This window comes from Bemisia tabaci, chromosome 6 (assembly GCF_918797505.1).
Source record: "Bemisia tabaci chromosome 6, PGI_BMITA_v3".
Classification (NCBI taxonomy): Eukaryota; Metazoa; Arthropoda; class Insecta; order Hemiptera; family Aleyrodidae; genus Bemisia; species Bemisia tabaci.
In genome coordinates this window covers 12,087,343-12,100,798 of record NC_092798.1, presented here as the reverse complement: position 1 = coordinate 12,100,798, position 13,456 = coordinate 12,087,343, and the positions used below count along the sequence as shown (strand labels likewise).

The window sequence follows — 13,456 nt, the reverse complement described above, 5'->3', positions numbered from 1 at the left end:
GTTTTGATGGAGGGACATTTCGATTACATAAAGTCTGCTTTTCTCTGATTAATATATGGAGTCCATGTAAGAAATATTATCAAGTCAACCACCATTTCCCCTTTTCAAAGAAGTTATGCTGCAGCAATCATCAAGATGGGTCATAAAACTAACTGGTTGGTGTGACTGAGACAAAAAGTAAAAAATAGTAACATCAAAAACTTACTTGGTTCGGTCTATACTGGCACTTCTGGGGCGTGATGATGACTTACTGACAGGGGCTTCTTCAGAACTGGAGTCCTCATTTCCGTGGTAAAGATTCACTGAAAAATGTTGAAGAACCATTAAAATGAGCTGAGGTAAGTGCAGTGTCTGGTGACTACTTAAGAAGGTTTAAAAACTCTTCACTGTCAGTATCTTAATTTAAAATCTCCTTTAAAATTTTGGGGAGGAGTTCATGGATTTTGGAGTTACAATGAAATCTTACTTTCTAGTTTTTCCCAGTCTACTTTTTGGACCAGTTATTTTTCAGAATTGGCTCTGAATCTTATGAGTTTTCAAAAAGGGAGGAATACATATATTCTACCAAATTGCAGATTTTCCTTCTAAACGCTCAAGTTGGTGTTTATTTTGCACCAACTCTCGACCCCAGAGTCAAAATGAATTTTTAAGCCTTCGTAAAACGATTATCTAGGATGAAAGAATCAATTCATCAAAAGTCCTGTCGATCCAAAATATTCCCTTTTTAAAGTGAAAAATGTTTTTTCCTTGATTGAATTGAAAACATCAGGATTCCTCATTCAAATAGTTCCTCTGGTAACTTCAGTGGGCATCAGCAGACTTCAAAAGAGAATATTTCCTTATTTTTTAAGACTAACTAATAAAAGATTCAATAATTCAACTTTTGGACCAATGATGGGTTATAGTTTTTGGATCGACATTTAAGTATCCTGCTCCATCCAAGAAATATATACAGCCGATTTCTAAAACCAAACGCAAAGATTGACCTTAGACCAAATAATATGGATTTCCTTCAAATGATAAATGCAGCGGTTTTGAGAAAAGGAAAAAATCGATTCAAACATTTCTACAATATAATGACAAAAGTTACATACTACTGGAGTAAGATGATGTGATTCGCCTCCTAGATCCAAAGTTGTTTTTGGCCACATTTGAGACTACTTTATTTTGCGAAGCAATTGTCGGCCGCATTATCCTGCTTGATAGACTGGTAACTCCTCCAGTGCGATGTCCAGCATCCGACTCCGAATCACTCTGAGCAAAAAAATGACAAAGGTTCATCGAAAATTGAGAAATAGCCCAACGAAAAAAAAAATGGAAATTGACATTTCGGAAAATATAAAGAAAAATGAAAAGAAATATCTGCAAAGTGGGTCGAAATCGTGACAAATGAGTGCTTAAACTTTTGAACGATAATTCTGCTTCATCATGTTTACACAGGGTGATCCAAAAGTCTCATACATCCAGCATCAGACATCATCCCTTTAACTTTTGAACAAATGGAGATAGGGATTCGAAATTTCGAAAAGTGCTACTAGGTCAAAGGAAACAACTTATGGGATCCCCCAAAATTTTATAAGAACCACTTTGAGAAGGGGCAAGAACCCTGGGGCTTATAGAGACGGTTCGGAACTTTTAGATCGGCCTGTATAAACTTCATTTCTGATTTAGGACATAGAGATAATGTTGATATTTCTCTTGTTTGTTTCTGGATTGATTGTCCTCTCATTAGAAGCAATTGAAAAGTTATGAGCAGGTTCATAGGCATAGAAGGAGCTTCATGTGGAGAATAACTTTTCTTATTCCTGGTATTCTAAAATGTTTGAAACCTAACGACCCAAGCCTAAACACTCCATCATTACTTGATAATATGTGTTTAACTTTTCACCCATCTCAAAAGTCCAAGAAATCAGTTTTCATGATAATTCCTTTCCCACTTTCAATTTGCTGAAGACTGTTGATTAATTTTTCGATTGGTGGTCACTCATCATGAAAGATCATTTTGAAATTGAAAGAGGGATTTATTTTCTCTAATACTTCAAATCAGCATTACCAGGCAAAGCCAATTTCGGCAAAAAAAGCCCTTACTCTTGCATCTGTATTTCTCGAGCATAATTTTAATTAGATAATGAATTTGACCGGAGGAAACTTAAATTTTGATATTGTGCAATACATTGTTTTATTTTCAAAAAAATTCATACTTATAATTTCTATAAACAGAGAAAACCCAAAATTTGAAATCAGTCTTTCCAAAAGGCAATTTATGAGATAAGGGAGTTCCTGTAGCTGACTCCAGAATTGATACAGTGTGAGATGGATCCTAAAAGTCATGAGGCTTAAAAATTAGTGTTTACCTGGTTGAGGACTCCAACGGATGAACTGCGAATCATTGAAGAAGTAGATCCTTTAGTGCTGTGTTTAGAAGATGTTCTGGGCCCAAATTTAGAGCTGTTACTAACTTTGGCTGGAAACAAAAATATACTAAGCTTAGTAACACTTCTGCCAAAACCAATGGATTTAGCCACATTCTCAAGGATTTAAATTTTTTTTTAAAAAGCAGATCAAGAATTTACTATTGGAGTTTTTTATCATCAAACAATGTGAAATTTTAAGTAACATGATATTGCCACTGGTTTTCTCTGATACAGACTCCCAGAGCAAGAAAAGCTCTTTAAGTTGAGGCCATAATGGAGGAGATCCCCCACGCTATGCTGAGAGTCCACCTCCATATCCAGTCAAACTCTCCATGCACAATTAGAAAACAAATGCTATAAGAATCGGGGTTGCTACTTTATTAGGGGATCCCAAGGCTGGAGCCACGGCAACCCTGCTTTTGCATTTGCTCTCTATGTGTGCAAGGAGAATTTGACTGGACGGAGAGATGGACTTTCAGCTGAGCAAAGGGGATCCCTTCCATTACGGCCTTACCTTTGAGGACTTTTTTTGAGCTTGAGAGTTTGTTTCAGAGGAAACCAATACCACCATCATGTTTTGTGCAAAATTTCACAGATGAAAAATCATTTAAATTGCAAATCCTTGACGCATGCAAAAGCTCCAGTATTTAATGGAAGGGCTAGTTCTTAGGGAATTTTGGAGTAAGTACTTGTGTATACTAGGGACCGCAATCAAGGAGTTAATGATGTTGTTCGCAACTGCTACATGAAACTTATAAGGGGCCTACTATAATCATACAAAAGAGCGGCAGACTCATTTGGTTAACAATCAAGATACTCAGACTATCTACTCAAACACAGTGCAAAGAGATTTTCAATGACAAAGAAAATGACATTAAAAAGAAAAGAAAACGGAAAAAAAACATTTTCGGATTGAATCCAAACACAAACAAACACACCTTCACACACAGAAAAACAGAGCTTAAATAGGATACTACCTAAGAATTTGAAGAAGAAGAAAAAAAAATAATATGAATCTATTGTTGACTGAATGAATTTCTTTCAAAGGGTGCTATTTTTCTTCTAAATCTAATTCATTGCTCTTTTTCAGAGTTACTCACGAAACTTTCATACAATTATCTCTGATAATGTCAACAAATATCTGATAACCAACAGGAAAATCGAGCTCACTTCAATGTTGCGTTTGCAGAAGCTTTTTTCTATGACTGTATTGGGAACTGCAAACCTCAATTCTTCGAAGTGCCTTGATTCGATGTTTATTTCGTTTATTTTGGCAAAAATATTTATGTATGTACATAAAAACACTTCTCAGTGTCAAAGTCTCTATGTTGAGTTTCCCAATATTCAGGTTCCTTTTCCTAAGTACATCACTGATGTTCAACAAAGTTTGGGATTTTTTCGAAGAGTGTCTAAAAATCACTGAAATTTATGGGATAACCTCCCCCCCCCCCCCCATTCACAGATAACTGAGTGTATTATTGCAAGAATTCTGAAACAGAGCAACAGACTTAGGCACTCCTCTGAGTTATTGATTCAATGTTCTTGGAGATGTACACTAAATTCACATTTTTGTTCCATACCTGAGGCGATACGTTGTCTATGAGGTGCCGGCAAAACAAGATCGCTCAAGGAACATGCACGTCGAATGCTACCTCCGAAGCTACTTGAACTTTCTTCGGAGATCACTAATTCGCCAAAAACAAAACAGAAAGAAAACCATGCAGAAAATAAAACCCAGGAACTATCGGTAAACGATACATTCAAAATCTACCGTTGAAGACAGGGAACAAGGGAAAATATCTTCAAAAAAGCAGCAGCTAATTTGGCAGTAAAGAAACAACTGTTTGAATGCAACTTCCATTCTAAACATACTGCATTCTCCATTTTTTTGCGATATTCTCTTGAAATAATTTTCATCAGAAAGGATATAAGATATTGCTTGAGGAGCCAGCTACTTGGTGAGAATGGAATGAGAACATATTTTTAAGTAAAAGTTGGGTTTCTTCAGATTTTTGGTTTTATAATTAATATTTGTTACTGTATTTTTGAAACCAGATATATAAATTTTTAATTAATTACCTAAAATGTGGTTTGGTACACACAACAATATAAGAAGCTTGTAATCCTTGTAATATTAAAGTTGCAACATTTTTTCCTCAGACATTATTTTCGGAGAGAAATCGATCACTCTATTTCATAATTTCAGCTTATGACACAGTCTCGCACATTACTTACTGCCATCTTGTACTGCCACAATTTTGAGGGAAAAATCAAAGAAATGAGGTGACAATGAATAAAGTTCTTTCAAACCAAATGATCGTTTTTACGAAAAAAAAAAAAAAAAAAAAAAAAAAAAAAAAAAAAAAAAACATGATATCTTTTTTGAGTGCTGAGCAGGACTACAATACCGAGGAGGCGGATAAGACTAACCAGAAAAGAACAAATGAAGCAATGGCTCGAGCTTTCATCAGATCAACATATTGATGGCCAAACTTAGAAACCATATAAGTCTGTCAGTGGCAGTGTTTCAAAATATCTGCTTCCATTTTAATTTTCCAATGGAAAATAAGCCCCACTTATAGCCACAAATTTTCACAAAATGTTATTCAGACAGAGAGAAACACACAAATTTTCACAAAATTAGGTTGATTAGTTTCCCAATTTCAAAATTCAGTACAGCAGAAGGTCTGCAACTTCACAAACCAAGATATTTGGTTCCCAAATTTAGCTAAATCAGCCACTTAGTTCCAATTTAGCCATCAATATTGCTTGGGAATGAAACTTTTAGCCCTTGAGGATAGTAATTTGGGATTTTTAATTTCATGAATTGATTGAGCAAGAGAGGATGATACCATTAAAGACTTTTATAGGATTCAAACCAGTTTACTGGGGAATGAAATTCACGATACAACTGATAGCCACAGGCTGATCTTGAGTTTTGTTCTTAAATTGATTTGAGCACATTGATGCATAAAGGTTTGAGCTATCTACTTCTATTGAGTATACTCAGCTAATATTTTTAAAAAAAACACTGTTGACTAGCTAAATAAATGGATACTGATGATTAGATGAAAAAGCACAAAAATTAAGCTTTAAAAACACAGAAGAAAACAGAATGTTTGTTGTTAGTTCAATTGAACAAACTCAAAGCTCATAAAGTAAAATGAGAAGAGCTATAAAGCGTTGAAAAAATTCTGAAAAAGGAGACAAAAAGAGACAGAGGGAAAAATTTTCGACTTACATACGCTGCACAAATAGACTTAAAAAGCAAGGATTATACAAAATAAGCTGGAGAATTCTGGATTGAAAATATTGATGGAAAAAATTGAAAAAAAAAAACATAACATTCAAATCGAACAATGAGCATAAAAAACATATTAAATACACCAAAAATCAAAAGGGGGAGGGAGATCAAGGGAATAATCAGGAAATGTGAGACTTTTCCTTGGAAAATACATATACTTAGGAGAAAAAGAATACTTAAGAAAACTTAAGAGAATAAACATGGACCATGGACCAAGGTAAAGAAAGTTAAGAAAAAAAGAAGAGAACGAAAAGAAAGAGATTGCTTCAAATACTTAGAATGGAAGGAAATGTAAGAGTTTTCTAATGAGGGAGCTTTAGTTATGAACTCAGCAAACAGAAAAATCAGGAACTCTTGGTGACTTTAGAATTTGCTAAAAACGTTTATTCCCTTTTGCAATGCTCCTTTCCTACCATGTTTCACTTGTGTGAGGGAAAAGTCGTCCTCAAAAGAAAATTCTATTCAAAGAATCAAGAATATTTTTTGAAATGCCTTCGCTGAGATATACACGGTGTTCTTTTTTTTTTAAAAGACGGATTAGAAAATCACCAGATATTTTGATGTTCTTCTAGGATACACAGGTTCTAAATTTCACCATTTTTAATCAGTCAATTTCATCGTAATCTAATGGCTCAAGTGATAGATAGGGTGGTTTGCTGATTTTCATAATTTATGTCAGATCATTACACCAATTGAACGTACACCTGCCAAATGGAACTATAGACCAGTGGGAAAAATGGGACGCGCTATAGAAAGCTGCATAAGAAACAATTTATAAAGTGGGCAGGATTCCCTTTGGTGAAATGGAAAAGCGGGATTTTACATTCTGTCAAATGGAACTAAGTGCCAGCTGAATACACCACTCATGAGCCATGGGCATGTGACAAGAGCGTAGTGGACAGGGTTCATGAGTTAAAGAGTCCCACCACCAATCTCCTCATTGTCTCTGAGCTCGATCGTCGCCGTTGATGTCACTGGCGCTTCATAATTCCCATTCATTCTTACGGCTCTCGACTAACAAGCACACCCTTTCTTTCCCACCTGTCTCTGGTTCCATTTGGCAGAAATACGTCCAATTGTGGGAGTAAAAAAATCTACTGGATACAGAGCAAAAACAACAGGACAGGTTAACGAAAGCTGCACAGAGAGATCGGAGCAGGAGTTGAACGAACCTGCATTACATTTTGAGGGAAGGGCGGAGTTGTTAGACAGAGGGATGAGACGCCTAGCGAGCTGGTTAGTGGAGCCTGGCCTGGCATGGAGCCTTTTGGGCGAGTTGGTGGAGGAAGAGGTGGCAGGAGTCGATGACTCAGCGGAAGAGTCCTCACCCGACAACGACAGTGCTCCATCTCCACTCCTGCCTCCCGGTAAACTATGGAAGCTTTCAAAGTTCTGCAAAAGCAGTTTCACACTCGGCATTTTCGCTCGAACTTTGACTTCGGTCACGGAATTTTCTTCTACCGTCGGCAGCCGCTCGTCAGAAAAATTCTCATCCATCATCATAGGTTCTGTGCTACTCAAAAATTCATTTCTTGATACACTATTTTTTGATGAATCATTTCCGGATGAGTCATTACTGGATGAGTCATTTTTGGAATGGCTATTTTGTGAGGGATCATTTTGAAAAGAATCATTTCTGGATGGTTCTCTTCTTGACGAGTAATTACTGGACAAGTCTTTCCTCAGCGAATTAAATCTTGATGGATCATTTTTTATTGTTAATGCCTTATTTTTTACTGAAATTGAACTTCCATTCACTGCATTGCTTTGTACGGTTTTTACAGTGTTTGTGAATCGTGGGTATTTTTCACTCCGGCTAGTGAGCAATTTTTTGGGCGGCACTGCTTTTGAATGGGGCTTTGGCGGTTTGTGCGTCACTCGTGGGTGGCTGGGTGACAACTCGAGATTACTCACAGACTTAGATATTTTGCATCTATTCAACTTCCCTGCATCTGGCGAGTCGAATGGGATGAAAAATGATTCGTTTTTAGGAGCGTTTTGAACACAGTTAGTGGTTTTCGTGACAGTCACTCTTTCTTGAGTTTGGCTTTTTACGACGTTCGGACTTCTAATTGGCCGGGTGTATCCAACTTCCTTCTGAATGACAAAATACCGCACAAATTGAGGTGAGTGTTGGTTGCTGCTCTCTTCTCTCCGCATGCCACTACAGGCAGTGCCATGCAAGCTTCGCGTTCGACAGACAGTTCTTTTCACCTCTTCTTCATGTCTCTCGATAATATCTTCTCCATCACGTGATAAAGAATCAAACTGAGTATCACTAATATCCGTTAAAATACTTTCAGTACTGCGGTGAGCTTTATTATCACAGTCACGAAACAGATATTGATACTCACTCTCATCTGTGAGGATACTTTCAGTACTCTTGTAAACGTGATGCGAACGCAAAAAAAAACTTGCACTGCTATGGCGATCCGGCAAATCTTCCTCATTTTCCGTACCATTCAAAATATTCTCCTCGCTGTGGGCTCGTGCGGAAGTAACATTATGTAATGTGAACCGTTGATTACAGATTTGGTACTCACTAAAACATCGCCGCGGTTTCATGTTCGAGAACTCACTTTCCAACGAATCTGAGCTAAAATCGCTCTCATCACTTGACTCCATTTTAGAAACGGAGACACTTAGACAATCTGCGGAGCTGAATTTCTGCTTTGGTTCAAATATTCCTTCTGAATCTTTATCTAAGTCCACAAAAAAGCTGCACGAATTGCGTTTAGGACCGCTCATCCGCGCGTTAAGGGAAGACAGGAGACTTTTCTGCGTGTCATCGACAGGCGAAAGGGGAAGAGAAATGGGTTTGGTTGGGTTAAAGTTAGTGAAGCTAAAGCTTGATTTGTGGTTAGAAGAAATATCATACATTGAGTTAGGCTTGGAAGGAGAGAACTGAACGAAAAACGATTCAGACTTGTGATAGTTGGAAGAACGATACGAGTCCACCACCGGATATTGGGCTGAGTTGCTACCTGCTGCATGATGTTTGTTGCTCAGCGATATTTTTCGTGTGTGCTTAACATGCGAATCGCTGAAGTTGCTGCGGCTAAGGTCTGTTGTGCTCTGACTACTTTTCAAATTGGAGCGAGTCCCAACCTGTACACACAAAAAATAAGTTTTTCATCGTTAAACACCCACAAAGTAACTGAAATAACAATTTAAAAAAGGCTTTTTCATGGCCATTTTATTAACATGTGTGTTCAAAAATGATTGAAATTTTGATGATTGGAATCATTCTGTCAAGATGTAAATTACTAAAAGATAGAAAATCTGATTTTAAAATGAATTTTCACCACCTTTAACACCTCTTCCTTCTAGCTCTGCTATTGCAATCCAACAAATCTTTCTCATTTTCCATATGATACTTGCCTCCCTAAGGGCTTAAGCAAAAGTAACATTAAAAAATAGGAACAGTTGATTGCAGATTTGGATCTTGCTAACACATTGCTAAGGCTCAAGCTCAGGCTCATATGAAACATTCTCTCTTTTTTCAAAGTATCAATTACTCACTGAACATACATGCAAAACACATTTCTAAATTTTCAAGATTTTTGTTTTACCAAAGGTAATCCAGTTTAAGTGACTTTTAGAGTCGACTGATTCAGCTATCAAATTTTAACAAAAATTTAAACAGAGCAAAAATGTACTGAAAGAAAAAAGGATGAAGTATAACTTACACTTTGTAGCTTCCTTCTCGTTTCTTCGATTCGACGTTGAAGCTCCTCGCGCTTCCGCATGGTCTCTTTATCATTCTTTTTGTCAATTACAGCTTGTATTACACTGACATTGCGAACTCGTGGCAGGGGGCTATTATGGAACTGAGATGATAGACTTGTTTTGCCTGTCATGCAAATAAAATACATGCATTAGTTGTTACTTCCTCTACTCTCTAGCAACTTCTTGAATGTTGTTCTATATGTTTAATAAATAACCATGACTATTTCTTTTTTTTATAAAACTTCAGTATCCTTGACTAGTACAATAGCCCCTTTTGTAGGCTTTATATATTCAATGTAAAATAAAAATGAATAAATTTAAAAAAAAAATAAAAGAATGCATGCAGTACGTCAAAATTGACAGGCTGACTTAGAATAGGAATGCAAAACTGAATGGCAAGATAATGAAATTGTTGGCAAAATATTAAAATTACAATGAAAAAAAAAAGCACTGCACATTTTAAATAATATTAAATTTTGCTATAATTTCCAATGGTTTTGGTGACTACACTATTTTTGCAAGTGCAACAGTTTCTTTTAACAATAAAAAATAAAGGAAACAAAATTGTATCATTACTTCTTATAATGATGACCTCAAGTACTTTTTTTCCTAAAATTATTTAATGATATTACAATTACTTTTTGTCATCATTTTATTCTTTTGTTAATAATTTGATTCTCTAAGATTGGGACAAGTCCCATCCCAAAAGGATATGAATGAATAAGGTATCAACCTCGCATTGACGTATTCTCCGCTGAAGATTCCAACTCCGCACCACTTAATGATTCAAAAGTGTTTTTGAGATACTTCTCCCGCAAGCTGACGCCATCTTCAGGCCTGTGGTAAATAAAAACGAACAATTGAACAAATGGTTTTTATGAAAGTTTTAGAAAATTATTTTGATGGTTTCAATGTAAATTGGAATTCATGATCAAAAATGTTTTTATTAACACCAATTGGATATTTAGCTATCGTAAATGGGTCCTCTTTAATAAATACTCAAGGAAACGATCTTCATCATGGCTGCTCAAAATTACTAATTGTTCAAAGCAGCTACTCAGGAACTAATATTGAAAAGGAGGTAATTTTCACAATAAATTATAAAAAAGCATCCATGAGCCTGAGAAATTAAATGATATTGTGACAAGGTGTCCCCCCTACCCCTTCACTTTTCAAAATTTTAGCCTGCCAAGTAGCGCTAGTGGTCGCATAGCGGCTACTAGCACTACTCAGCCCCCCACTTTTCTCATTTGTTCTTCGGTCTTCAAGCTCGTGTTTGGATTGTCGTTCTTGTACTAACAGCGGTTACCTATAATGCCATGACGGGGAGCTAAACTCGTCAAACCGTAGCAGTCTTCAGTCCCCTTTCTTTTTTTTGTATTTGTTTGTTTACTGTGTCGCTTGTCAGCCCCATCAAGTTGCCTCTTCATCCAACCAAATTTCAGTGTTTGATTTTCATTTCCAAACCCTTGTTTGATGAGCTTTCCTCCCAGCCGGGAAAGGAAATGTTTCAATATCGTGCACATACTTAAGTGAATGTTAAGTATTAGAAGTTTCACGTCGCATATTAGTACTTGTGAGCTAGGGTTTTACAGGGATGCAACAAATTCTAAAACGACGACCGTTTTGTCAAAATCTGGCATTTTTGCTTTACAGCCATACCTCAGATTTGCTTCACGGCCAAATGACTGGTTTTTGGCAAAATGCCTGATTTCAGAGTGGAAATTTTTAGGGATACGATTTGATTGTAACAAATAAAAATAGTCAAAGACACATGCCTTGATGTCTACAATTACTTTCAGAACTAACAAAACTTAAAAATCAGTTCTGCATCCTTACTCAGAGGTGAACGCAGAGGGTGTCAACGTTTTGTCTGGGTTATGGGCACTTAGTGTTGAACTTTCATCATCCTCTTCTTCAAGCTCATCATCGTCACTGTCTTGACTTCCTGAGACAGACCGTGTGGTTTCCAGTGGTGATACAATTAATTTCTCCCGCTTTTGCTGTTTCATCCGACGTTGAGATCGGCGCAGTTCTTCTTTGTCCATAGCATTTACTGTGAACTTACTAAAATGATACAAAGACGAATTAGATATAAGTTCATAAATAACTCTGTTCATTATATACTATCTACGCTCGTTGATCAACGTAATCTAATGATTCATTATTTAACTCTGATATTCTCTACATTGTATTTAGTCACGCAAATACCGGAGAGCCTGGGCATCAAAGTTTCTAGAGAAAGGATAGTGCTTTGAATGGTCATTCAAGGCAAAGTTGTAGAAAACATTCACGTAGGAATTTCTCAAATCCCTTGAGTGTGAATGAATACAATATACGTAAGAGTGCATACGATTAAATGTTTTTTCATCAAATTTTCTTGAGAGGATGAAATACAGTAAGGAGATTCTGGGAAGAGTTTCCATTTCTGGGAATAGGCATGTTTTCACTTTAGTTCTGAAAAGTGTCCGGCACAATCAGTCACCAAAAGCCATAAGTTCAGATCTTTGTCAAAAGGTTTGACGGGTTTTGTTCTCATAATTTTAGATTTCAGCAAACTGGCTGTAATTGGAGCCCTAAAAGGAGTTGAATAATGAAATAAGTACTAACCTCATACTTTCCTCAGCGATCGGGTAATAAATGATCTTTTTGTGATGTTCAGACTCAGTAAATTCACCCTCTGAATAATCCTCAACGTCTCCATCATGTTCTGTGCTCTCATTATCCTTTAAAAAAATTTACAAGATACATCAGTAAACACATGAATGTGAAAATGGATTTTTCAGTGGTTTATTACTTTGTTTGAAATTAGGAGTCCGTAGAAAATTGAATGTTCACAATTTCTATAACAATCCAATTAAATACAATGGAAAAAAAAGAAAGAGAGGAAATTAAAACTTGAACTGATGATTAATTTTGCAAAAATCAGCTGGAGTAAAGTTCTTGAGGAAAGGTATCCATTTGAAACTATCTTCAAAAAATACACAACTCAAGTGATAGCCAAGAACATCGTTGACGTTACACTCGGAGACAAATGGCATTGAAGTCACTTGAGAAGATTTTTATTTTGATTCGTTGGAAACAATTGTCACAGCTACTTTCGTTTTGTTTTACTATAAATAAAACAAATGTTACACTCTGATTACAGTTGAACAAATTTACATGATAACATTTGAAAAATTCAAATGAATTACAGTCGAACCTCTCTAAGTCGGAATGAATCTTTGGTCCTGATGCATTCCAACTTAGCAAGATTTTACTGAAAAATTTTGGAGGAGATTAATCTTGACTTTATTGCAATTTTGCAGAGCCTACCTCATAATACTTGAAACTTCCAAGGGAGCTATCATCCGTGTGATACCTTGTACGGTTGGATTCAATTTTTTTATGACTAGTTCTATCTGTTGCTAACTGTAAAAAAACAGATGAAACAAAAAGAAACTGATGAGTAGGGGATACAATGGTGTGCTTCGATCTTCAATCCATGAACTTTGTTGAGATCAACCCAGTTTAGATTATAACCCTACCATATGCGGTGGGTCCAGAAGAAGACGGATGCAACCATTGGTCGCAAGTCATCAAACTGCCGAATTTAGTTTTTGACCCCTGGCAAACGTTTTTCTTCATAGGTTGGCAGTCCTGTCAAATTAGGCTCGAAAGAAACTAAAATCCACTTGTGCATGTTTACGAGCGGAACTTAAAGTAGGGATGTCGATACTTATCCGATACTTGCAAAGTATCGATACTTTCGATCGATACTTAGCGATACTCGGCATCGATACTCCACGATATCGATACCATGCAGTATCGATGCCAAGACCCCAGTATCGACGGTATCGATACTTAATCTGATTTGACCATGAAGAAGGCCTCTTTTTTTTAAAAAAAAATTCTCTCCCCACTATTTCACCTTCATGATGCACTGTGACAAACGACGGAGTAATCAAGTTTCTCAAGATGATTATACTTAAAAGCTCAGTTCGATAACTGTAGTTAAGGGCTCAAAATA

The 13,456-nt window shown here is 36.4% G+C and overlaps 1 protein-coding gene across 1 annotated transcript in view; it reads right to left on the bottom strand.

Annotated features, from left to right (window-relative positions):
- The window catches only part of Wdr62 (WD repeat domain 62), a gene marked incomplete at its 5' end in the record, with an annotated part of 31,541 nt that overhangs the window by 2,083 nt on the left and 16,002 nt on the right, over positions 1-13,456 (bottom strand). The window contains 10 exons of the mRNA XM_072301509.1: positions 206-302; positions 1,095-1,254; positions 2,355-2,464; positions 3,995-4,099; positions 8,703-8,826; positions 9,408-9,571; positions 10,181-10,284; positions 11,287-11,514; positions 12,058-12,173; positions 12,763-12,858. Of these exons, the coding sequence (XP_072157610.1) occupies positions 206-302; positions 1,095-1,254; positions 2,355-2,464; positions 3,995-4,099; positions 8,703-8,826; positions 9,408-9,571; positions 10,181-10,284; positions 11,287-11,514; positions 12,058-12,173; positions 12,763-12,858 (1,304 nt within the window). The remainder of the gene's footprint in view (positions 1-205; positions 303-1,094; positions 1,255-2,354; positions 2,465-3,994; positions 4,100-8,702; positions 8,827-9,407; positions 9,572-10,180; positions 10,285-11,286; positions 11,515-12,057; positions 12,174-12,762; positions 12,859-13,456) is intronic.